Below are 27,431 nucleotides of genomic sequence, written 5' to 3'. Positions count from 1 at the left end.
GCGCTTGTAGGCGAGCTGGCAAAGTGATGGTCAAGCAAGCTTGCTGAGGTTGGGTTAGCGTATGACTTCTGGGCTAACCTGGTCTAATTTATGGGCTAAATTGTAGGCTTATGGGCAGGGATTTGGGGCAACGGGGTGGGTGGGGCAAGTGGCCAAGTGAGCTGGCAGGCAGGCCCTCTGCAAGAAGGGATTGAAAACGTACTTACAGCAGCAGCCACAGAGACTGGTCCTCCCTGGTCTTGCTGGTCTCACTGGTATTGCGGGCCACCAACAACTGGCTCTCTCCTTCTCCTTTCCTCTGTTGCACAAAGGGGCACCCAGAGGGCAAAGACGTATCCAGGCTGCAGCATTTTCAACTGCTGGTGGTTTGACAATGGATCGCTCATCACTTTGCACTCTGCCTGCACCTCACATGCCCGACATCTACATTCTACATCTTGCGAGAACGAGTCGTTTGAGCCTGTAAACCTACTGGCCTCATCATCCTAGCTTTTTCCACCCTTTCATGATATTTTCTGCTAGACAAAATTTGCCTTTTCTGCCCAACCCTTTAAAAATAAATACATTTTGAGACCTCAACACACCTATCCGTTTAACAACAATGCAAATTGGTAGAAGTTAGCATCTCATTTTAATCCTGAACATCAAAATGGTTGTCCAGCCAGTCTGTTTAGTCTTTACTTTTTGAGTCACAATCTTTCTGATATTTGTATCTGATTTCTCATCAATTTTTGCAATACAATTTGTCACACTTAACATCTTATTAATTTGATATCCTACATTGTTATAGTCTTATCGACCAATTGTGAGCGGATATAATCCCCTTGATTATCAAAGAAAGCCACTAGAAAACCCCTAAGTATGTGTTGTCTTCACAGGGAAGGACCATAGGATGCATCTATGTTCCCCAAGTCCTATAACCTTCAAGAGCAGGGTTGTATAAAGCTGATCATAAGCGGATTAATTTCAGGATAGCAAAATGTGATGAATTTTATACAGTGAGTGTATATTGTGTAAACTACATATCAAGTGCTTAGCATGAACATTTTGGGGGGATTGTCCCTAGTGGACTAACATTTGATAGATGTTTTCCACAGGTATCAGCACGCAGAGGATTATAACAATTTCACTTTACTCTTGTTTGTGCCTGGTCTGTGCCTGACTACTCTCACAGGTGTTGTTGGCTCACGTTTAGCTTTCCTGTAATTTATTTGAATTTAAATGTGAGTCTGTATGATGTTGATTTTTTTGTTTGGACAGCTAGTCAGAAACAAGGCTTGGCTTCTTTAAAATGGGGGTCGGGATTAGCCTACATTTCACCTTGTCAGGGAAGGTGCGCCTTAATAAGCCTATGCCAAGGAGTGCTAAAAGGTGAATTTTTTTTTATATTAAGTGTCTGTACTGGATCCAATAGATCCTGGAGAAAGTAAGTTGGCATAAGATTCCTAATGATCCAAGTAAGTGCCTATGAACTTGTGAACATGAAGTGACTCTAAGTGCTAGAGGTTTTAGAAGAAGGCAGAACAGGTTAGTTTAGACTGTGAAGGGGGGTCATTTCTGATTGCATGGATCTTGCCAAGTCTGTTAGGTGTATGACTTTTATCAGTTTTAGTACTGGAAGAGATATTGAAGTGGAAAGGCTGGACAAAGTTAATGCTGGGTTGTTGAACAGGCTTATTGGGCCTTAAAGAAGACAGGCTTTTCCTGCACTTAGAGCGAGTTTGGGTAATATTCTCTTAATGATTCAGATTTGGTGAAGAGAATTGGGGACCTGGTAGATAGCAATTATGTCCTAGTTTGTGAATCTGTCTTCATTTGACATTTTGGACATCTTAAAATCACATCTGATTAGGGTTCATGCTTTGTTGTACTAACTTGAGTATTGCAAGATTATCAACAGAGTAGGTTACATTTGTTTTGTGTGCAGAGAGAATAGATTTAGTGTTGTCCGTGTATAAGCAGAGAGGCTGTTTTGGATCCACATACTCTGCCAAGCAAGTGTGGTCAGATTCTTAAAACCTTTTTTTTCACAGTTTTCGAGGTGGAGATTTGTAAGGGCCTGCAGATTATGAGATGATAAATCAGAAGGGTAAAGGAAAATGGTTGACCTTTTGATCTCCCTGTGGTAGGTATTTGATTGTTGTGTGATTGGCAACAGTGAGTTCCAGTCCTCATTTCTTATAATGTGATGAAGTATTTGAAGTTGCAGTAGAGGCTCCAGGTACATGAATGCTTTACAGTTTATGTTGCCCGAGCCAGCATTAAATCCAAAGTAGAAAATATTGTTCAAAGATAATCTCAGATTCAGAGACAGTAATCAGAAATTTCTGGGTCAGTGCTATCTTTGCTTTTAGGTGGGTGATAAACGATGTACAATTAGAGGTTTAAGAGGGTGAAAGGATGATGCCAATCTCAAAACATTTGAATGATGAAAAGATGAAAGCAACCTGTGTCTACCTGTCTTCCCTCATTAGAGCCTGGGAGACAGGAGAATCAAGGATTGACTGGGACTAAGAAGTGAACCAGGATTCAATGATTCAGAAGAGATTCAATTTGCTGAATATATGGAGGTCATCAGTATCTGAGTGATCAGTTTTGGTAGATCTGGTATTGTTCACATTTATTTAAAGGCAATGGAGGAGACCTGGTGTGGATAAGGTTGTTATGATTGACATTTTTCATTTGGCTGGTGTTAGTGATGGTAAGGGGTCCATGTTTATTAATAGAAAAAGGGGATTACAGTGGAAGGAATCATATCTTGACAGTGAGTGGGTCTCTGTAAGCAATCAATTTGTTCAAGGAGATGTAATAGCATGTGTCTAAGCTTGTGTCATTGGGAGCAGGTTGCAGAGAGCATTAGTGTCAGGGAAGCATTAGCTGGTTCACTGGGAGTTTATATCTAGATGTAGACTGATTAGCGATTGGTGATGTTTAAGCAATCATCATAAGGCTATTCCAATTAAGGCATGGATTCTCACAAACTTGACTAGCAATCATATTTCCTTCCTTTAGTTATCTCAATTTCGCCACAAAATGTTGCAGTTACCTCAATTGCAATGGTCCTAATTAAAACCCATGTAAAAAGGGTTACATTTTAATTTTCCTGCAGAATACTGCCATTTCTTGTTGTTCTAGTATTCGAGGTTTGAAATGAATATGTCTTTAAAATTCATTCATCCAATTTTATTTTTGCTTTTTGTGAAAAGATTTCAACATTCGTTCATTGAATTCCATTGCCTGTGTGTGATTCCAATTAAGTTTCATTTTCAGAAAATGTAACTCCTGTGAATATCCAAAAAAGATGGCATGCTCCAGACTAATTTGACCTTAGATGCAGCTGATTTAATGTTTGGAAACATGAATGTAAGCATATGCAGCCCGTAGATGGACTTAATATGAAAAGCTAGGAAATCCTCGGTATACCACTCAGTGCACAAACATAGAGACCTTTGGTAGATTGAGTGTGATCACGAAGATGCCTTTCAACTCTGTATTATGTGAACACAAAAGCAAAGTAATTAGTAAAGAGAGATCACAATCCATTGAGTATCAACTTGACAGCATTATTGTCACACTCTTGAGGAAGGAAGTGACATACAATAATATCAACTTCCCTGGCCAAGGTGCTCATAAAGAAATCTTCTTTCTGTCTAAATGGCTACAATTCACACACTAGTTTTGGAGTGTTAACACAAAAACATGCTGGAAAATTAACAAGCAGTTCACTTACATGGAGACAGGTAGAGTTGGTCATGTCACAGAGACTCACAGAGCTGTGCAAGTAGATCGTGTTACTGCCTGAGAACCTAAATGCATTGAATTGAAATTTTTTTTGAAGGGAGCTTGAACTTCCAAGAAGTGTAACTGGAACTGTGTCATTGTATAGACATCTGTAGAGACAAAATGGATACTCTGTCACAATTATTTAGAGAAACATGCTGCAATGTTAGTATTTTACTGGCATTTTAGGACAATGCACAATGTTATCCACTGGCCAAATTAGATCATGCGAATGAGGTGAAAAAGTAAATACCAAAGCCAAAAGGAGCAAAATGGATGCTACTTTACTGCAGTGAAACACATGACATATTCCATATTTTTGGAGAAAAACCTACTTTACTGGGATGGAAGCTTTTTTGCCTCTCTGGATGTGACAATTTCAGGGTCTTTTTCGAGCAAATCTCTCAACGGGTCAATTATCAAGTGGAATTGTAAAGTATTATTCTATGGTCACCGAAATGGTATGTTCATTTTTGCCTCTTGTGCATTTATCACAAGTAATGTTTTCTATACATGAATTAATGCATATTTGGAAATTTGGTATAATGCAAATTACACATGTGATGCTCCAGTATAGATAATCGACTGACAGAAAGCCTTTAATTGAGCCACTAAGGTGTTGTAATGCTCTCTCAATTGTCATAACCAAACCATAGATAATACTAGTAACCCCCACCAAACATATGATCAAAAAGGCTCATTAAATTCATATCAGTAACCATCTCTGGGGCCCTATCATTAAATATCACTAAGCCCTACAAATTACAATCCAATTGTGTCCTAATGCCAATTACTTCTAAATCATAAACACTGCTAATGAACCTCCGCTAGTCAATATAAAAAATGATCACTATATTCCTACCAGTTACCTTGACAAAGTACATAACATTAACCCTCATTGAGTCCTTGACAGTAAGCATATTTGAGCCCCATTCAATAACCATGACAAAGTCTCACTGAGCCTTGACCAATATTCCAAACTGAGGGACTGATTACAAGTTAGGAGGAAGTGAACATCCGTCCGCCAAACCCCCAACAGGGTGGCTGCCACTGTAGTGGGGCCTCCCCACCAGACCCATTCTGTTTTTCCCGCTGGGCTAATGAAGGGAAACCAAGGTTTTTGGCCGTCAGCCCGGGAAAGTGGGAGCAGCATTGTCGTCAGCTCATAAGTGAGCACAGTGGACATTATGAAGTTGGTGGGCAGGGGCAGTGCGGGGGGCCCCTGTGGCCCTCTGCACCTGTTCTCCACGGTGAAGCCGCCATGAAAAGGCTGGCAGAAACCAGGTTGTAATTAGCAGGGCAGCCATGCATGCAGCTCCGCCCTGGCTGATTGCGACCTGCACCCGCTGTCTGCCTGTCGGGATCGCTGATCCCAGCAGAGACGGTGGTACCCTGGCAGTCGGACCATCAGGGTCGTAATGTGGGGGAATCTTGTTAAAATGCACCTCTATATCTATTGTGAAATGCCACTTCTGATTATGTGATTGTAATGTCTGAAATGTGGGGGAAAGGGGTTGTAGCTATCCTACTATGGTGGTTCACTTGGATCGATCTTCAGCTGTCTTCTCCTCTGGACATCCCGCAGCCACCAGACATGTGCTGCACTTTGCTCCTTATTGGACAATCTCTCTTTCTACAGTGAAGGCAGGGTTCTTTCTTCTGTCAACCTGTGGGCAACCTTCTAGCCATGTCAGGATAGTTATACAGCTCTTCCATCAGGAGTCCTAGAGATAAGGTGATATCCATCCAACTTTGGGACACTGGCTGTCAGGTGGAGACCAGCTATGGTTATTTGCATTCACTTAAGCGTACTCTGAAGACCACTCCCTTTCTTGGTCATGTAGGGCTTGGAACTGGAACAAAATGGTGGGCAGTGGGATTACACTTTCATACACAGCAAGCAGACAGGAGATGTGAATCTACTGTATGAAACTGTTGAACCGGTTTAGGGTTGTCCTCCTTTCAATTGACATTTACAGGCTAATCTCTGGACATGGCATTTGTGTGGAGTCATGGCTGTCAATGCAGGGTAGTCTCTAATCTGGAGTACCCAGAAATGGGGGAGAAGGAAGTGTGAGGTTTGCTCACCAGCCTGATATCAGAGAAATACAAAAGTACAGACCTCCCCAAAGTTGTCTTCAGCTTTCAGAGCAGAGTCTGCAGTGTCACCCCTTACCCTTACCATGAACCAAATGAAAGTTTTAACAGCGTCTTCTAATCAAGAGGTCTCTTAGAATGACTTATTGGACCTTGTGTCCTCCCCCCTCACATTAGGATGAAGATCGGTTCCCTCCTGCTTCAGCAATGTGACGAACCCTTCAAATGATTGGGAGCATAGTCATTACCTCAATTTTGGCAATTATTATTCTGGCTCACTCACACAACAATGATGTGCCACACAGCACTATGCTTAACATGCACTCAAGATGTTAATGCTAAGGGCTGGAGTGTGTAGAAGCATAACTTTACATAAGTGAACCAGTAAGCCTCCACTCAAGTGACTAAGATTGTAATAAAAATGAATGGAAACATTGTTAATTTTCTATACATACTATACTGCAACATGTACTTTACAAGCTAAACTCACGATACGGACAGTAATGAGGGCATGCTTGGAGTATGTCTGAATGCCACAGGGTAAGTTCAGTCAGGAGCAGGCATAGGCCTCTGTCCACATGCTAGAATAGCGTGACACCAGGAACAAAATCAGAAAGTCAGTGTACCAGATACACACAGCCGGACACTCAGTCCAGGGGAACACACTGTTTACCATTCAGGGGACATTCCCATCCCAACATGCATTAAGGTATTTTCTGAAGTACCCTATACTGACCAATTGCTGAAACATAGAAATATCACTTACCAATATTCATAAAAAATATCAATGTGTCAACTTCACTGAAACTCATTCTGCATTCTTCACTCATCCCACATCAATAATCCTCACCTGTCCCATTATGTTATTCCTCTGCTGATATCTCATCCAGCCCCATCAAAACCCTCACTCAACCCACATCAATAAACATCAATCACAGCACATAAATGCATCTCACTCAGGCTACATCAATAATCTCCACCTACCCCACATCAATAATTTTGTATGATCCCAGAATGTCAAGGAATACAGTTTGTGCTACAAAAAACCTAGCAAAATGATGGCAACCTAAACATTGGCCTTGTCATCAAGGTATGCAGCAGTGGAAATAAGAATAGTAATACTTAACAATATATACTCACCACACTAGTCAATATTTTTGCTACAAATTGTTGTTGCACAGTATCTCAGTAGTTGATATACCTACATACAACCCAACAATATGCCAACAAATCCACATATATAATTTATATCCAGTCCTCTTTAATAACCCTTATCCAACCACCATCAACAATCTTCACCCAACCCTCAATAATAAACTTTAACCAACCCACTTCAATGAACCTCAACCTACATCGACCATCTTCACCCAAGCCACACTAAGAAACTTTACTCAATCCAATTCAATAGACCTCACACCATGATTATTATCCAACAGCCAACATTAATTACCCTCACAAAACCTACCTATATAACATCTTTCAATGTAAAAAGAAAATTCTCAATCACCTTGGCTGTAACCTTCACCATAACAAAACTGAGAATAATAACCCCTATTTAAAGTGTATTATTATCACTCACAAGGTCAAATCAGATGTTCTATTAGTCGATGCTTCTGTAACAGCTTGGCCCAAGGTCACTTAGATTCCAATGCTTGGAAAATGCCCGTAGAATATGTGACAAAATATCTAGGAATCACTTAACACATATCTTTCCATGATGATCTGATCTCTACTGGGAAAACACTTTTGCTGCAGGAAACCACATAGAACTATTTCTATCCTTGGTTGTTTTATCATGAAAATCTGACATCTGACATGGATCCATCCCGTCGACCACCACTATAAAGTCAAGGTAAGAATATATAGTGCAGTACAGGTTCACAACTTCACAACCACTTCTGTTAATCATAAAGGGATAGCTGTTACTGTGGATATAATATTCTTGTAGTTCAATATTTCAACTAATTACAGTGTAAGTTAATCTACCCAAATTTTGTATGTATCGACTGTAGAGATTGCTACTGCAAGGCTGTTGTTTTACCTTAACTGATATTAGGCTATGCCACCTACTCTCAGGAAAGGGTTGGCTTATTGGCCCATAAGGGATGGATTCATGCAAGATTTTCTTCCTATGGTTCCCATTCTGTATAAATTTAGTCCATGTGGAGTTCCTTAAAACTATGGGCCTGATTACAAGTTCAGCGGACAAGATGACCTGACAGCCAAACGTCCGGCGGAGAGGCTGCCGCCATACTGCCTCCCACCCAGGCCTATTCCGACTTTCCAGCTGGGCTGACAGGTGGAAACCAAGTGGCAGCAGCATTGTCACCAGCTCCTAACTGTGTCACCGCAATGCTGCCACCCACAGGCGGCACCAGTACCCTCGCAATGTCGACTGTCTGCCAAGTGCATTGGCAGTACAGGGGTCCCCTTGTGGCCCCTGCACCTGTTCTCTGCCAGCCTTTTCATGGCCCTGAAACGGCCATGGAAAGGCTGGCGGAAAACCAGGTCATAATCAGTAGGGTGAGTCTGACTTCAGGGAAGCCCTGGCTGATTCCGACCTCCGCCACCGTCAGTCCGTCTGGATCAAAGATCCCAGTGGAGACGGCAGTAGTGGTGGTCTGACTGCCACAACCACAACAGTCCGACAGCCACTGCAAGTGTGGCGGTCCAAGGACCACCACACTCGTAATCAGGCCCTTAGAAATGGCTCATGTGTTACAATGTTTGATAGCCTAACCTTAGGCGAAGTATGTTGCCCATGTCCCAATAGAGGGGATCAATCATTATATGCCCTTTAGAAATCTTATTGTAAGGAATTGTTCCAAAACCAAGGAACAAGCTGATGTTATTGACATGACAGTGCGCATTCCGAGAGTGCTGGGCAGGGGAGCCCCTGCACTGCCGACAACATGGCCATGGGCAGTACAGGGCACGCCTGTGGACCTCTGCACTGTGTTTCTGCCAGCCTTTTCATGGCGGGGTCCCTGCCATGAAAAGGCTGGCAAAAACTGAACTCATGATAAGCGCAACAGCGCTGAACTTAGTGTTGCCATGGCTGATCACGACTCTGACCGCTATCAGCCCATCTGGAAAATGTTCCTGGTGGGGATGGTGGTCCCCTGGCAGTCCGCTCGCCAGGATCGTAATGTGCCCATCAGACACAGTAACGTGGCCTAAGTTTGCCTCTTCACAGCAAATGTGGGATGGACCAGGGGAGTGGCTAGAAAATGCGACATACTTACTACTAACTGGGAGAGGTATAGAGAGGAGTAAAAAAGAACTTAGGGTCAGGAAAGGACATGCATCCACCCACAAAAGAGTAATCTCACTGCTATTCATAAGCAATAGTAAATTACTCCAGCTCAGAGCTGGAGTCAATCCAACACCACACATGACCAACCCCTAATACTGCCAAACCCTCATATAGATAATAATGATCGTAAGGACTTAAAATAAGCCCCTATGGATAATGTTAAATTAAATAAAATTATTTAAAATAGTTAAAAATATAAACAAGTAATTTATTGTTAAAAACAATCTTAAACAATCAAAAAATAAAACATGCATTATTAGGAATTTATAAAATAATGTGATACTTTAAAAAAAATATGAGTACAATAATTTTAATTAATTTTGTACATCACTTTGCTAAAAAAATAATTTTCTATTTGTTTTCAATTTGAGCTTCAGAAAAATAATGTAATTTAATATATTTAAATTAATTACAGATTCAATTCAAATTCAGTTCATAGTGCTATAGTATTTTTAAAAACAAATTGTACATTTAAAATAAATATATATAATTTAATTACATTAATATTTAACATAACAATATTTTTACTATTTGTTTTAAATAAATGAACTTTTTTTTAACTTTTGCTTTACTCTACCATAAGGAGACTCAACATTTGGGATGGAGATCTCCCAAAGGTAAAGCATAGGGAAAGTTTTAAAACTTCATAATACATGAGTAAATATATTTTGAAGTTAAAATACCACATTTTATTGGTTTTATGTTATATTCCGAAGCACATCAACAAAAATATGCAAGTGGGCATTAGGCCCTACAAACAACATTGTATCCATAGTAGATTTCGCACAGCATCATGACAAAACAGTGTGCCAAAGTTAAAAAACATTTTACATATTCCGTGAACTGTGTTGGAATTGAGTCAAAAACTCTATGGGCCATATTTATACTTTTTGATGCACAGCTGCGCCAACGCAGTTGTGCGTCAAAAATTTTACCGCCGGCAAACGCCATTCCAACGCGCCATGCGGGCGCCTTATTAATGGAATGACGTTAGCCGGCGCTGCGGACTGGTGTGCGTAAAAAAAAATGACTCAAACCCGGCAGCGCCGGCGTATGGGAAAATGGGGGTTGTACGTCAAAAAACGGTGAAAGTCAGGTCTGAGGCAAAATTCAGGCCTCAAACCGGATTTGCACCATTTGTTTTTACGCCCAGCTTCCATTGACATGACTCCTGTCTTAGCAAAGACAGGAGTCATGCCCCCTTGCCCAATGGCCATGCCCAGGGGACTTATGTCCCCTGGGCATGGTCATTGGGCATGGTTGCATGTAGGGGGGCGCAAATCAGGCCCCCCTATGCCACAAAAAAAATCGGCAAACAATATTTACCCAAACTTACCTTTCCTTCCCTGGGATGGGTCCCTCCATCCTTGGGTGTCCTCCTGCGGTGGGCAAGGGTGGCAGGGGGTGTCCCTGGGGGCAGGGGAGGGCACCTCTGGGCTCCTTCCGAGCCCACAGGTCCCTTAATGCCTGCCCTGACCCAGGTGTTAAAAAACGGCGCCCATCAGGCTGTGCGCTGTTTTTTAAGGCCCACCCCCTCCTGTGCGTCAAAATGATGCCAGAGTATAAATAAGGGGCAAAGGCCTTAAAGTCATTTTTTGGAAGGGAACGCCCACCTTGCATATAATTAACGCAAGGCTGGTTCCCCCTTCCAAAAAATGACGCACATGGTGGAATTTTGACGCCCGCGGGGTCGGACGTCAAAGTATAAATATGGGGCAGGGTTTGCGCCGATTGTGCGTCAATAATTTTGATGCACATTCGGCGCAAACAGAGTATAAATATGCCCCTATATTTTGACATATTTTTTGTGCACCCTACAAGCCTTATATAACAGCTCCTCATATTTGGTACACTTATCCGTACCTCTGTTCCATTCTGCAAAGGAAGCCACTGGTGCGATGTATCTCTCTTCGCAACAAATTAGCCTGTGGCCACCAGGGTGTGGGCAACCAATTTGTCCATAATCCTCAGAAGGACGATTTTGGGCTCCAAGGGTTTGACAGCACCATTTTCCAGTGCTTCATTTATAGTAAGCCCATATCTATGAACAACCAAACATCCTCATACAGAATGAAAACAGTACCAGGTGCGGATTTACATTTCAGGCATTTAGGGCCAGATGTAAGATGTACGTAACGAAATTCGCAGTTTGCGCCATGCAAAACGCGCATCGCGATGCACATTCCCATTTTGCGAGTTGGTACCGACTCGCAAAATAGGAATGCGACTCGCAAATAGGAAGGGGTGTTCCCCTTCCTATTTGCGATTCGCACCGCAATGCAGAATTGCTTTGTGACCGCGAACGCGGTCGCAAAGCAATTCGCAGTTAGCACTCATGTGAAGTGGGTGCTAACTCATTCGCAAAAGGGAAGAGGTCCCCATGGGACCCCTTCCCCTTTTAGAATGGCTCTGAAAATATTTGTTCAGAGCAGGCAGTGGTCCTATGGACCACTGCCTACTCTGAAAAAATTAAACCAAATGGTTTCATTTTCCTGAGTGTACTGCAACTCGTTTTCCCTTAAGGAAAACGGGCTGCAATACAAAAAAATAAAAAAAAACCTGCTTTATTAAAAAAGCAGTCACAGACATGGTGGTCTGCTGTCTCCAGCAGGCCACCATCCCTGTGAGTGCAGGGAATCGCAAGGGGGTCGCAAATTGTGACCCACCTCATTAATATTAATGAGGTGGGTCTTTGCGACCCCCTTGCGATTCGCAGATGGTGTCAGGGACACCATTCTGCATATGGGATTATGCCTCGCAAATTGCGAGTCGCAATCCCATTTCTACCTACATTTGGCCCTTAGAGCTTTAAGCCCTACCCAAGCGCCATGTGTCATGAATGACAATAATAATATTTAGAAAGATATTTAAATTAGATAAGTCAAAAACACATTGATACAGACAACAACCTGGGGACCATTATGCCTTTGTTCCACTTTTTGTCCTTGAGGCTCCTAAATCTGCCTCCCATGAGACCATGGGCATAATTTTGATCACCACAGTGAAACTGAGGTTTAAGCCCATCAGCCTATTGGGAAACAGGCGGCAGCATGTCTCTGGCTCATAATCAAGCTGATAACAATGCTGTTGCCTGCAGGGTGCACCAGCACCCTCACGATGTTCTCTGTCTGCACAGTAGACAGTGAACATTGCGAGGGAGGTGGGCAGGGAGACCCCTGCACTGCCCATGCAAAGTGCATAGCATTGCAAGGTCCCCCCCGCGTCCCCCGCACCTGTTCTCTGCCAGCCTTTTCATGTCCTGGTGGATTATCACCTCCAGAATGTGAACCCCTGGTGGTCTAACTACCAGGGTCTTTATGTGGCAGTCAAACCGCCACAGCAGTGGCGGTCCTAACCGCCACTGCGAGGCTGGCGGTATTAAGATCACCAGCCTCGTAATGAGGCCCCATGTGTCAAGGGCATATCTCAATTAGAGATAACAGTCGTGTCTCAGTTATAGATGACTGTAAACCTGAAAATTACTGCCCTTCCAGACATCCCTGAGGGTCAATATGCCAACCAGGTCTCCCTGAGAAAACAGTGGGAGTCCCACCATTTCTGGCAGCCAGGGGTTCTGCCACAGGGGAATTACTGTAGGTATTGGGTTGTGCCATTTAATGTGTTTGAACGCTGCCTGCCAACAAATGTTGGGAAGCCTATAGATGGGACGTGAGGAGTTTAGTACTATTTTAATTAGGTTGATCTGTCCCAAAGGCGGGGAGAAACCACTAGGCACCAGCGATTTTTTTTAAATTATTTTTTACAGATGGGGAGTGACCCCTTAGGCAAGGGTCGCTCCCCTGGTGCGCACATTTATTTTAGGCTATTTGGGGGCAGATCGCCCTATTTCTATTAGGCGGATCTGCCCCCAAGTGGAGCAGAAACCACTTAGGCACCAGGGATTGGTGTGTGTACAGTATATGTGTGTGTTTTGTTTGTGGGTCAGTCCCTTGGGTAAGGATCGCTCCCTATGGGGCACATTACAGTGGTCATTTCGGCCCCCCCTGGGGGAAGATGGGCATATTTTTGTAAGGTCCATCTGCCCCAAGGGGGGCAGAAAGCCCACCAGACACCAGGGAAGAATTATTATTTTTTAAAAAGGGTGGGGGTATGGCCATACCCCCTCCCCAAATAAATAGAGACAAAGTTGTTCTGTCCACCGGTGGGCAGATGGGAAAGTTACCCCTGAGCCACTTTCCGTGGGGGGGCAGAAGGCCTACTAGACGCCAGGGAATGAAAAAAGAAATAGTGGGGTGGTACCTACCACCCACTATGGTCATGGTTATGCCCTCACCCCAAGTGAAGGGGGTCACAGTCCTTCAGCTCTCCCCCTGCACACTAAAGGATCTTATCCCAACAGTAAGCAAGAGGACATTTGATTATTTTAGGTTTTGATTTTACATTTGGGCCATGGGAGCTTGCCTAACTCTTAAAATCCTCCCACTTGGACTTGTGAGGGCTGCACTTTTTGGACTTTGGGACGCTGCCATCTAGAAAAATCTAAGTGACCTAGACACATCTGAAAATGTAACATCTGGGTGAGTCCAGGGTGGTATGCTTCACATTCACCCGCACCATTTTCATACCCACAATGCCCTGCAGACCTCGAACTTTGATTGAAACCACTCATTTTCCCCACATTTTTGTGATGGAACCTTCCAGACTCCGCAGGAATGCACAAAATTCCTACCACCCAGCATTGTTGCATCTACAGTATACCGATAACATTTTTACCCCATTTGTCATCCTAAAAACATATTTTTTTCATGTTGACCTTTTGGACCCGCTTTGGTTCCCCCTTAATTTCAAAATGTTTTTGGGTCTTCTCTGTCACAGGCACTTGGCTCACCTACACAAGTTAGGTATCCCTTTTATCTAGTGACTGAGGGGAATGTTGGGTGAGGAAATGTGTGCTGGTGCAGTCATCGACACAGAAATGTGGGGAAAATTTGATTTTTTTAGCTAAATTTGAGGTTTACTAAGGATTCTAGGTAAGAAAACACTGGAGGATCGACGCAAGTCACAGCTCTCTGGACTCCCTCGGGTGTCTAGCTTTCATAAATGTCTGGGTTTGGTAGGTTTCCCTAGATGGCTGCTGAGCCCAAGACGAAAAACACAGGCCCCCCGCATAAACAGATAGTTTTGTAATTGATCATTTTGGTGTGTACACGTAGTGTTTTGGGGCATTTCCTGCTGCAGGCACTAGGCGTACCCAGACAAGTGAGGTACCATTTTTATCGGGAGACTTGGGGGAATCCTGGGTGGAAGGAAATTTGTGGCTCCTCTCAGATTTCAGAACTTTCCATCACCGAAATGTGAGGAAAAAGTGTTCTTTCTGCCCAATTTTGAGGTTTGCAAAGAATTCTGGGTAACAGAACCTGGTGAGAATGCCACAAGTTACCATATCCTGGGTTCCCCCAGGTGTCTAGTTTTAAAAAATGCACAGGTTTGGTAGGTTTTCCTAGGTGCCGGCTGAGCTACAGACCAAAATCCACAGATAGGCACGTTCCAAAAAACACGTCAGTTTTCAATATAAAAATTTGAGAGGTCCAAGTTTTGGGCATTTCCTGTAGTGGGCACTAGGACTACCAACATAAGTGAGGTACCATTGTTATCAGGAGACTTGGGAAAATGCTAGGTCAAAGGAAAATTGTGGCTTCTCTCAGATTCTAGAACTTTGCAGCACCGAAATTTGAGGGGAAAGTGTTTTGTTTGCCAAATGTTGAGGTTTGCAAAGGATTCTGGGTAACAGAACCTGGTGAGGGCCCCACAAGTCACCCCATCCTGGATTCCCATAGGTGTCTAGTTTTCAAAAGTGCAAGGTGTGGTAGGTTTCTCTAGGTGATGGCTGAGCTTGAGGTCAAAATCCACAGCTAGGCACTTTCCAAAAAACACATCAGATTTCAGTGTAAATATGTGATGTGTCCATGTTGCTTTTCCTGACGCAGGTGCTAACCCTACCCACACAAGTGAGGTACCATTTTTATCAGGAGAGCTGGGGGAACACAGAATAGAAGAGCAAGTGTTATTGCCCCATGCCTTTCTCTACATTTGTTCTCTCCAAATGTAAGACAATGTAAAAAATAAGTCTATTTGAAAATGCCCTGTAATTCACATGCTAGTATGGGGACCCCGGAATTCAGAGATGTCAAATAACCACTCCCCGGTATACAATGAAAACCCATTGTGAGGTGCAGCTCATTTATTGGCTCTGGGTGCGTAGGGTTCTTGATGAACCCACAAGCCCTATATATCCCCACAACTAGAACAGTCCAGCAGAGGTAACGGTATATTTCTTTCAAAATTATTCCATAGCTGGAAAAAGTAATAGAAGAAAACATGGACAGAAATGGCTTTTTTTTTACCTCAGTTTCATTTGTTTTAATATTAGTTGTTACTTTCTGTAAGAAAAACTTGAAGGATCTACACAAATGACCCCTTGCTGAATTCAGAATGTTCTCTACTTTTCAGAAATGTTTAGCTGTACATGATACAGCATTGGTTTCACACCCATTTCCTTTACTAACTGTAAGGAGGCTAAAAGTGCAAAAAAAATGTAAAAATGGGGTATGTCCCAGTAAAATGCCAGAATTGTGTTAAAAAAAGTGTTTTTTGATTGAAGTCTGCCTGTTCCTTAAAGCTGGGAAGATGGTGATTTTAGCATTGCAATGCTTTGTTGATGCCATTTTCAAGGAAAAAGTCACATGCTTTCTTCTGCAGACCTTTTTTCCCATTTTGTTTTTAAAAAACGAAAATATAGCTGTGTTTTGGCTAATTTCTTCGTCTTCACCACAGGAACCCACAAACTCTGGGTACCTTTAGAATCCCTAGGATGTTGGAAAAAAAGGACACAAATTTGGTGTGGATAGCTTATGTGGACAAAAAGTTATGAGGGCCTAAGCGCGAACTGCCTCTAATAGCCAAAGGCCTGGCAGTGAAGGGGTTAAATGACAGCCCATAACAGGACATTGGCAACATCTAGACATATTATCACTCTACATATTGTCTTTGTAGGACTCAATTTACAGGGTGATTTTAACACATTCACAGTACTGATCTAGGAATCTTGCTAGGTATGGCATGTGCACAGTGGTAGGGGGAAATTTTGAAAATAAGATGCAACACTGTGATCTGTGGCCCAATGCCTAAAGTAGATGTGGCCGTTTTCTTTTTTTGGTTGTCCTCAAGGTATAGCAGTCACTTTTAGTGCCCCTGTGTAATGGGTGTTTTAGGGAATTCTAGCAACACCAGGCCAGTGCGAGCACGGAGTTATGAGGGAGATATTACATTTGTTACCGGTTTCATTACTTACCCATCGTTCATGAAGTAGTTGGTGTAGATGGGGTCGGTTGGGTCCGTGGATGAGGATGGGCTTGCCCAGAAAGAGTTGATCATTAGTGTAAACCGGTCTGGGTCTAAATCCTTTGCCTCAATCATTACGTAGAGGGGTGTGCTGGTGGAGACACTGTCCGAACCTAACAGTGGGCTTGTGAAATCTGAATGCTTGTACACGGCAATATCCACTGCAGTCCGCCCAGCACTGGCAACCTCAATAATGACTTCACTGTTAGGAAACGAAATGGTGAGATGTCAATTAATAAACCAATTTAAAGAATGAAGTCTGTTGTACCCACAGAGATGGGCCAAATCTCCACATCAAACCCAACAGAAAATCATTGCCTGCATAGTTAATTGGGAAGTTCTAGGATGGTGACCTCTACTCCATACCTATCAACAAAGCAGTGGTCAGAATATTGTGATGTCAAACATATCATGAGACTTACTACTGAAGGTAAAAAAATGCATTTTTTACGTATTAATTACTATTTTATAAAATATTATTATTTTAATATAGGTTTATAAAATGTTGTTATTAAGGTAATAATATCGGTGTTTAATTGTTTTAGCATAGCTTGTAATTTTTATATGAAATGTAGGCTTAGATTTAAGAAAAGTGGCACTTCATTACATTAAACCTTTTTGGTGCCTCACTGCGCCCCCCTAATGCCACCATGTGTGCGTCGTATTAATGATACAGCACACCATGGCGCACGTTAGGATAGATAGCGTCATAAATGTCTGACGCTATTGTGGCCAAACATTTTGGTTCAAATCCTGCAAAATGCATAGATGCCCATTATAAAAAATGGTGTGCCTCAATTTAATGCCTGCACTGAGAATGCGTTAATAATTTTCCTGGGCCTCATAATGAAGGAATGCCCCCCTTGCATACATTATGGCTGGCACAGGCATAATGTGGCGCAGGGGTTTATAAAGTGAAGCAATGCAAGCATTGCACCATTTTATAAATTTGGCGGCGCGTTTTTTGCCAAATTTACACCACATTAGCATAAAAATGATGCTAATGTGGTGCTAGGTGGCGCTAGACCCTTCTTAAATTTGGGCCTTAACATTTTATTGTAATTAGAGGTTGTTAATTTAGTGGTAGGTTCTTGGCTTTGAAGAAGATCAGGGTGGGAAGCTTTTTATTGTGTAAGCTATTAATTTTAATTCATTTTTAATTCATGTTTTTAATGTTTAGGTAACTACGTAAGAACTGAATAAATTCATTAATTTTATTTGCAATTATTTTGTATTAATAATAACTGGTTGATTTGTGTACTATTTATTAAACAGCGTTAATTAAATGTATATTTATTAATTGTAATAACGGTAATTGTTTGCTTAGTAATTAATGTAGCAATAATTTTTCATATTTTAATATTTTTTTGTTTTGGTTAGGAATAGTAATAGTAAATCCTTCAAAGTCTAACAGTTTCCCAGCTATTTGCTTAGGTAGGAGTGATATTAGATTTGATTTTTTTAAATTATTTTTTAACTATTTTTCTCAAATCATTAATTAAAATAAATGATGTATAATTCCTATTTATTTTCATTTTTGGAATATTCCTGTTTCAATTTTATTTTTTTATATAATTTTATATGTGTTTTAGTTTTCTATATAGTTATTCTGTTATTGTTGTTATGATTAAACATGTTAAAATATGTTTTAATAGAATAATAATGTTTTAATATATTACTAGTATGCATTCTTAAAACAATTATTTTACATAAACGTTGTAAATATATCTATTTTTTAGTTATGTTATTGATTGTTTTAACTTTAATATCTCTATTAAATATCACTATATATATATCGTTTTATCAAATATTTTGGTTCTGATATTTTTTCACAATATGTATCACAATATTTGTGTTATCAATGTTATTACTTACAACCCTACTGTACTGATGAAATAGGGGGTTATTAAGAATTTGGTAGACGCAAAAGGTCATCCACTAAACATCCGCGGTCAGGTTACCGCCAGTGTGGTCCCCTTCCCTTGGACCCCATTACGAGTTTCCCTCCTGCCCAGCAAGAAACATCCAACTACATTGACGCCGGCTTATAATTGAGCCAGCGGCAATGTTGCAGTGCGTAGGGTGCACCAACACCCGTTGTGCTTTTCACTGTCTGCAAAGCAGACAGTGAAAAGCACGACGGGGCTGGCCATGGGTGCCCCTGCACTGCCCATGCCAAGTACATGGGCAGTACATGGGCCCCCATGGGGCACCCTGCAGCTCATCTCCACCAGCCTTTATATGGTGGGGCAACTGCCATGTAAACTCCAGCAGAGAGGGGGATCATAATCCCCAGGGCAACTCTGCTTGCAGTGCTGCCCTGACGAATTGGGACCACAGGCACTGCCAGGCCATCAGATGGCCAGAAAGTGGCGGTGCTGGTGGTCCGACCATGGCGCAACCGCAACGGTTGTAATATGGCTGCCGGACCGCCACTTTGGTGGTGGTCGGACCGCCACCGTAGCCCTGGCAGTCTGAAGATCGCCAAGGTCGTAATGAACGGCATAGTGTCAGCTGGAGACCGGGCACAAAACAATCTAGAACCAATTAGTAATCACAATGCTAGTGAATGACCATTTACAGTCACTAATCTCTGACTATTGATTTTTTTCGAGGCCCACGACTGGTAGCATAGTTGATGCCATTCCAAACTGGTACATAAAATGGTATTTCTTTGCCATCTGTGAAATCAGGGAAGCATTTAATGATAACAGGTACAGTTGTCTTTGATTTACATTGCCACCTATGCACACTTTAGTTCCAACCTTAGTCCCTCACTCAGGCGCTCAGTTGGCCATTCTCTTACTCTCTCCCTTTCTTAGCCTCTCCCTAGGTCACTTTTTCAGTGAAACTAGACAGTACTCACGGCAGAGATGTCACCTCCATGGCATCCAGAGAATTCACATCTACATTGAGCGGGTAGGCACATTTGAAATGGAGACCTGTTCTGTCCTGTAGGAGGATGTTGCCATAGACACTAGGGACCAGTGCAAGTGTGCCAGAATAGAGAGCATGGGTTCCATTACTCTGCAAAAAAATCAGTGGAAATGTCTTTGACCTTCAACACGATAATCACAGGAAAAAAACATAAACCTCTTGTAAAAACTAGCAACAGTAAAGTCTTCAGTCTTAGACATAAACTTTAATTGTAGATTCTTCAACCTTTTTCAAATTCACAAAAGGAGAATATACAACTCTCTATATAAACATCAGCAAAGTATTGACTTAAAATTATCAGTGGGAAAGAGTCCACCCTTTAATTAAAAGATCCATGAGCGATTTTTTAAAGTGTGATGAAAAAGAATTGTGCTTGATTATTTTTCAGCCATCTGTAAAAAAATAATCAGTTGAACATTCTTTTAAATATTTTTTAAAGGGACTTACACGTTCTACACAATCAATGGAAAAGACTTTAACATTCCCCACAAACATCGCTTCGAGAGTTGGCAGCCTAATTCCTGAAAATCTCTGAAAGAATCTTTACCGTTGAGGAAAAAATATCACTGAAACATCACCTGCAGAGTCTTCGACCTTCCCCAAAATGATCAACAAATGAATCATCAACCTTTTGCAAACGCATCAATATAGGAGACTTTCATCTTCCCCCAAAATAGAAATGGAAGAATTAGCAGAAGTTCACAAGAATATTCATTCAAGACTCCTCAAGTTTACAAAAAGCAAAAAGCAAAACAAATGTGTTTGGCATATTTCAGTGTTTTATACAAACCATGAAAGGGAACTTAGTGACAATTCTGCAATCACCCTATCTACCCATTGCAGAGGCTCTCTAACTTGGTCTTACACCAGTATATCAACCCATAGTCGAGGTTTTGCCCCTTATCGACATGGGACAATGTAGAACTGACCCATACAAAGCCACTGGCTATATGGACAACATATCACCTATAAGAACGTTTTGGATGCGAGAAGCAGAAGCTACGAAAGGTTTTAGGTTCAGAAGGTAGTCTGTTCTGTATGTGGGTGGGGGTGGGACTCTCTTCTGAAATAAAAGAACAGGAAAAAGACTGCCCCATCATGGAAGCCAAAGAGGGGAAACATGGACAAAGAGATACTAATGAGGCAAAACAGAAGTTAAAATGAAATCTATCTAAAAACAGAGGAAAAGGAGGACCATCTTGGCATAAAGAGGGAGGAATGATATTTTCTGAGATCAAAGAAGCAAATCAAAAGAAAATGAGTTTTATGAGAGAAAGGGGATGGATTTGGAACTATAGGGGAAAACACAGGGGAATTAAACTAATTCCAAATAACTGTGGGGAAGGGAGACATAAACTCTTTATGGGTAGGGAGACATACCCATTTGGTATGGAGAGCTAGATGGAAATAGGAACATGCTTGAATAGTAATTTAATAGTGACCCATGGTGAAAAACAGACAGAAAGTAAAAGTCTGACTAGAGATTAAGTTGGTGAATTGTACCTGGAATTAGAATGAGATACAGTTCCTATTTAGGGATATAGAGTAGCCACAAACTTCCACTGAATTGCAAAAGGATATAACTGGAGAGGTGTATTTTAAAGGTGTGATAAAATCAGACTCATCTGGAAATGTTACCAAAAAAATAAACTTACCTTAGTACTGACACATAAACATATTTCAGCAGAGCTTAACAAATAAAATGAGAAGTGCTCCGAAGTTTGCAAAGTTAGGGCCTCATTACAAGTCTGGCGGTCTTGAGACCACCATACACACGATGGCGGTCAGACCACCAGGGGACCGGTGCCATCATCAGGAACACAGTTCTCACTGGTGTGGTGGTGGTCAGAGTTGTGGTCAGTCCCGGTGGCACTGAGTTCAGCATGGTGGTGCTGATCACGAGTCCACTTTCTGCAAGCCTTTCAATGGCCAGGTACCTGCAATGAAAAGGCTGGTGGAAAGCTAGTGCTGGAGGCCATCGGTGGGGCCCTCTGATTGTACATATTCGGAGGTTGCTGTTGTGCCACACCAATGGCCTTGTTTCCCTTGAGGGACCAGCTGACCAGCAGAAATGTCATAATACGACTGGGGGTGGAGCCAAAGGTATGACAGCAGCCTCCTCCCCGTGGCTTTGGCAGTTGGATGATTCTGACTGCCAAAGTCATAATAAGGCCCTTAATATTTTCTGTAGTTTTGCTATACATGTGGAATAATCTGAGAATTGATGGCACGAGTCCCTGAAATGTGCTGGCACAGACAGTGCACTTATGGGGGTAATAGCCTAACAAAGATTGGTAGCATTAAGTTCACTGAGTCTGGCAAGGTGATATTGCGTGGTGATTCTTTTAGGATGTACACCTTTTTAAGGAGGCAAAAAATGATTGAATGTTGTCTTTTCACAATTTCATTTGATTGAATAGAAGGGGAAGGGGCTCACGGTCTTCAGTGCACACTGGATATTTTTTCTTTATACTGTCATACCTGTAACTCTCAACCAAAAAAACAGAGTGGTTCTTTCAGTAAACTGATGAAAGTGTTAATAAGAAGAAACCCCTTTATCTAATAACTCAGAAGCTTACAAGTGGGTCCCTCTCAATTGTCCCTATTATTAATGGTGTTCTTGCAATGTATTCCCATGGGAGGGGGCATTGAGAACTTTCATGAAATCAGAAAAATGTGTCATTGGTCTTAAAAAAAAATGAAGCTTTGTGTTACTTGAAACAGGCATGGTGCTCATAAATCATCCTCCAACACAAAGATTAAATCATCATGAAGTAGAAATTGACCGTTCTCTACACAGGGATTCAGCTTCTCATTAGAATAAGGGGTGATACGCGGTTAGAGCCCTACTAATTTTTTCAAGCACCCCATCAACCCTGTCCCTTCCCCTCCCATGAGTCTCTAACTCTCCCTCTGTGCATCAACAAACCCACACTTGACTAATAATAATAATAACAATAGTAATAAGCACTAATAGGAGTAATATTAAATTACTAGTGTTGAGGGATTCCGCAGCAGGGCTTTGGAAATCGCATCCACCCAGGAATACCTTAGTTGATCACTGTACAAAAGATTCAAGTACGCCTAATCAGGCACCAACTGAAGGGGCACAGTGGCTGAAGAGCAATGGGGGGCTTTTCTGACAGAACACTGTCCTGTACCTCTGAGAGGGTAGCACAGGTGATAATGGAAAATTCTATGATTTTTGTATCAATGGTTAAATCTGTAGGAGGATCCATTGGTGGAAATTCCTGCTCGTACCTAGTATGTGGTGGAGGAAATTCACTGGTGGATTCTTCACTGGTATTAGTACTTTATCTAGAGATCTGCACAATTTATATTACCACTCATCTCTGAAACAGGCCTAAAGTCACGTATCAGTCTATGCCAGACGTTTCATGATTGTGCACACCAACCCTACAATGTTGTTCAGAATCACTGGTGTATAAGGAAAACTTTCAATATTCACAACAAGACAAACATGTAATGTTGAATATTTAATGTGATTCATTTTTTGATTTAGGAAGTTCAAATGTGGTGTATTATAGCATGAGGGTCTTGGAAACAGGGGCCAGACCAGACGTATGGGATTTTTTTCAAACTTGCTATGCCTGTGATAAGTCCTATGGTAGCATCCTTCATAAGCCTGTGCTGAGTCCTATAGTAGTATCCTTGCTAAGCCTGTGCTAAGTCCAGTAGCAGTCTTTGTGAGGGTGAAAAACAAACAAGACAGTCTACTACAGTCACCTTGTCTTTGCAACTAACTACGCTACAACTGCATGGGGAAGTGCTGGCAAAGGTGTGCTTAACAATAGCGTGTGACTGTTCTGCTGATGTCATGTTGTGTTAACGTATTTATAGAGCGCATTGTCACCTAAGGTGATGCTGACACTCCATGAGCTCGGAAGGAAACTACACCATGGATAAAACAAAAACCTTAAGCTGCCCACAGAAAGTTACAGGATCAGATACCGACGAAAGGGTAGACGGCAAATAAATTCAGAGTTTAATTTCTAGGTGGGAAGAGGAACAATCAGCAGTACCTGCTTGAAAGATTTTGATGTGCTGCAGAAAATAGGTTAAGCCAAAACTGAGAATGTTTACAGGTGCATAAGGATAAAGGCTCAGGGACTTGTTTAGGATGTGGTCTACCAGTGGAAACACCGTACAACAACGACCCCCAAACCCTTAAATACCTGTGGTTTCTCTTCTCTGTTTAGGGCCAGGGAAACTGCTGGGTAATCGCTGGTAAAGTATCAGCTGCCTCTGCTGGCAATAACCCTTGATTCAGCAGTCTATGTGCCACAGCACCACTGGGTCACAGTGATGGTTGTCCTGCATATTTGCCCCAAGGGTTAATGATTATGACCCTCACACACAGGGACAAAGTTCCCTATGCATCAGGCAAGCAGAAAACAGATTGTCAAAAAGGAGTTTTACACAGGGCATCTGCTAAGCAAACTTTACTGCTATGAAATGAGCTACTCTGGTACTAGGAATGACCTGCAGGCATTGGACGACGTATGTGGAAAATACAAGTAAAGGGAGTTTCAGTAAGTGATAGATAAGCAAATGGACATTGCGTTATCTGTGACAGGTGAAAAAATAACTACTTAGTGCATTACTGGCATGATTAAAAAACAGTTATCTGTTTCTTAAAAGTCAAGGCAGCATTAAATATGATGTGTACATTCCGAGTAGAGGAATTATGTGAGACAGATGTATTAGTTCCTGAGACTAACAGGTTAGAACGACATAAACCGAGAACGCCCAAAATCTGGCCTTGACTCTTATCACTGTTCAATTTGAGAGAGTTGTTGTGCATCCAAGCTGCCATTACCGATATCCGCACTTGGATTGTGTTGAACTGATGTCCCCAATTACCAAAACAATGTAGGTTTCACTTTCAACTGTGCCGGCTATTAGAGAGAAACCAAAGGCTCTGATCAAGAAGGTGAGATGGATTTATATAGCACAGAAGGAGTTGTAAGGGTCTCCACAAGTTAGGAGATAGAGTGTTAGGATTTTTACAAGACAGACCTTATAGGAAACCATGCACACCCACCTGCTCTCATGTTGGGGCAGGAACTCACATGTTAGATCCAACACAATCTAGTCCACAGTTTTGTTTAGACCGAAAATATCATGGATGCTATGGATAAGTTGGAAGTGGGACTTAGAAGCTATACTGTAGAATAGGACCTAGAAGTAGAGTACTCTAGGGTGCTAAGGGTCATGACCAAGCAATGAGATGCAGTGCAGGTACAGAGAATCCTGTAACCAATTTATCAGTGTCTGGACAAAGTTTCAGTGGCTCCATCTCACACTAGTTTGTCACCCGCTCTGTCACCCTTTGCCTAATTATTTTTCCTTTCCAGTTCCAACTAAGATTTGCCTTTTGCAACCAAGTTATCTGTACTGGTTGTTCTTTTGTGTGTACTGTGCTTCCTCTTCCTACATACAGGGAACTTTGCCTGCTCAGAGATTGTTTTACCTAGGCGTCTGGGGTTTACCATCAGCTTCCAGACTGATGACTAGTCTTGTAAACACTACATCCGCCTTCTTGAACAGTAAGCCAGACATCCAGTTTAATCTCCCTAATGTAACCATTCTGTATAATGAAAACCTTTGTCAATGTTTAACAATTATGTGCTGTCCTCGAAGAATGCCCTGAGGGTTTATTTCCTCACTCCTCCACAAGCGGACTTTGTGAAGAGCAGTGCTGATGCCCTGATAAGATGCCTGTGTTTTCCCCACTATCTTATTTTCCCTTATATATGGTTTTACTGCTATATTAACAAATGTATTGGTGATTATTTGTTGTAATGGATGAATTATTTCGTGCCGAATAAAAGTTATTATTATTATTTTCCCTTAATGCCTCGTGTGGTCCTACACACATACTAGTGCCCCCTGAGTGGTTTGGGAAGGATAAGGACTTCTGACTGGCTATTCTAGAACCTTCCAGAAAGCTTGACAGAAAGAGAAGAGAAAAGGAGGACGATAAAAAGATGGTCATAATGCATCTCAGGGTTACCCACTTACCTTGACCACTGGTCACCATTCACCTAGTGGAAGCAGGTCTGCTTGAGACACAGTTTCAACACACTCAATTAGGCAAAGGGGTGAGGGCCATATAGTGGTCAATGTCACAATGTGCTCCTTTTTATGGATCACGTTTTTTGCATCACGACAGACAGGGATTGCAACACCAACACCTTGTAAATTCAGAGATAAATGAATGATAATGAACCATAATTTCTGCGAAGTTTTGTAATGAGTCTCACTCCGTTGTGCCAAATTGTCACATCTTGTCCTGTACAAAGAACAGACCAGGCTGCATCATAGATATTGTAGGAACACAGTGCTGCAATGTGACAGCCAAAAAATATTTTAACATGTATTTTTAAAATCCAGAGTCACAGGCATCGGGAAAATGATAGGGTAGATGCAAGATAGCTTCTCAAGTTTTTTAGGATTTCAGGCAGAAAGTTGGGTGTGTGAAGTTACTTACTGATAGTGAAAGGCCACATGTCCTGCTTGCTTTTGGTACAGTGAAGGTAATTTGACGCTTGCCGTCGATGATGGCGCTCTCTGACCCACAGGCATCTAGTTGTAAAGCACTTGTGTTGATGTTCAGGGATTCCAAGAGACATTTTCTCACTGATAGCTTGATGGTGCTCTCAAGGCACTGCAGGGAAGTGGTCCGACCAATGCTAGAAAGACCTGAAAGATTTGGAGGAGATTATGGAATAAGCTACATTGAAGAATCTATGACTTTATATACAGAACACCCTATCTCTTATCCAGAAACACTCACTGGATAGTTAAAATCCTCGATCTTACATAGACTATTTCTTTCCTCAAAGACAACAACCCTGAATTCAGGAACTAGAGAAATTTGCCCCAAAGCCAGAATCCCAGACCTAAAAGTCAGAACCTTAGACTCCTTTGCTAAAGTAGTCACCAGCAGTATGAACTAGTAGGAAGCACCTTAGGCTTCTTTGCAAACACCACATGCCCAATAGCCATGTCCCAAAGTCAACATAGAGGTGCACAAACACCATAATCAATAGTTCAACCAACATATCTCAAACCATTGGATCGACTTTCATGACCCCCACCCCGTTGTCAGCACATTGAATGTCATAGTCCCACATTGGGTGTTATAAACATAACTATGGGACCAATATAGAGCATGGTATGCTCCCAGCCAGCTCTACAGACGTTAAAATACGAAAAATCCCTGATCCTTTACTCAAACCTCTCACTCCTGTATCCAGCTCAGAGTGCAATGCAGAAATCTTTCAAAACCCTGTAGCAAGGACTCTGTTCAAATTGCTTGCATCTCGGTCTCCTCAGCCAGTACCTCGGATCCCTTCTGGGGAAACCTTGTTATCATGAACAATCCACTTGCATCCCATAATCAGCATTCTGGCGTGCAAATCAAACACCCTTTGCTTTATTGTTAAAAATATAATCACTACAGCCATTATCCTAGAGTCCAAAGACCTGGGGCCAGATGTAAAAAGGCGTTTGCGAGTCGCAGGAGGCGCAAAAGCCTCACCGGTATGCAGAAATGCATTTTGCGAGTCGGATCCGACTCGCAAAATGCATTTCCGACTCGCAAATAGGAAGGGGTGTTCCCTTCCTATTTGCGACTCGCAATGCGATTCAATTCTCCATTTGCGACTGCGAAAGCGGTCGCAAATGGAATCGCAGTTACCATCCACTTGAAGTGGATGGTAACCCAGTCGCAAACGGGAAGTGGTCCCCATGGGACCCCTTCCCCTTTGTGAATGGAAACAAAAATAATTTTTCAGAGCCGGTAGTGGTCCTATGGACCACTGCCTGCTCTGAAAATTACCGAAACAAAACGTTTCGGTTTTTTTTTCTAAGTGCAGCTCGTTTTCCTTTAAGGAAAATGGGCTGCAGATAT

General features: G+C 42.0%; 1 protein-coding gene across 1 annotated transcript in view; it reads right to left on the bottom strand.

Moving 5' to 3' along the window:
* Nucleotides 1-27,431, bottom strand: part of LOC138284829 (uncharacterized) — a 276,359-nt gene that overhangs the window by 42,122 nt on the left and 206,806 nt on the right. Inside the window, exons 5-8 of the mRNA XM_069224016.1 lie at nucleotides 26,007-26,218; nucleotides 19,422-19,582; nucleotides 16,506-16,757; nucleotides 3,731-3,890 (exon numbers count right to left, since the gene is read on the bottom strand). Coding sequence (XP_069080117.1) covers nucleotides 3,731-3,890; nucleotides 16,506-16,757; nucleotides 19,422-19,582; nucleotides 26,007-26,218 — 785 coding nt within the window. The remainder of the gene's footprint in view (nucleotides 1-3,730; nucleotides 3,891-16,505; nucleotides 16,758-19,421; nucleotides 19,583-26,006; nucleotides 26,219-27,431) is intronic.

Source organism: Pleurodeles waltl, chromosome 3_1, assembly GCF_031143425.1.
Source record: "Pleurodeles waltl isolate 20211129_DDA chromosome 3_1, aPleWal1.hap1.20221129, whole genome shotgun sequence".
Classification (NCBI taxonomy): Eukaryota; Metazoa; Chordata; class Amphibia; order Caudata; family Salamandridae; genus Pleurodeles; species Pleurodeles waltl.
Note: the sequence above shows the minus strand (reverse complement) of the source record. Positions and strands in the feature narration are given on the sequence as shown.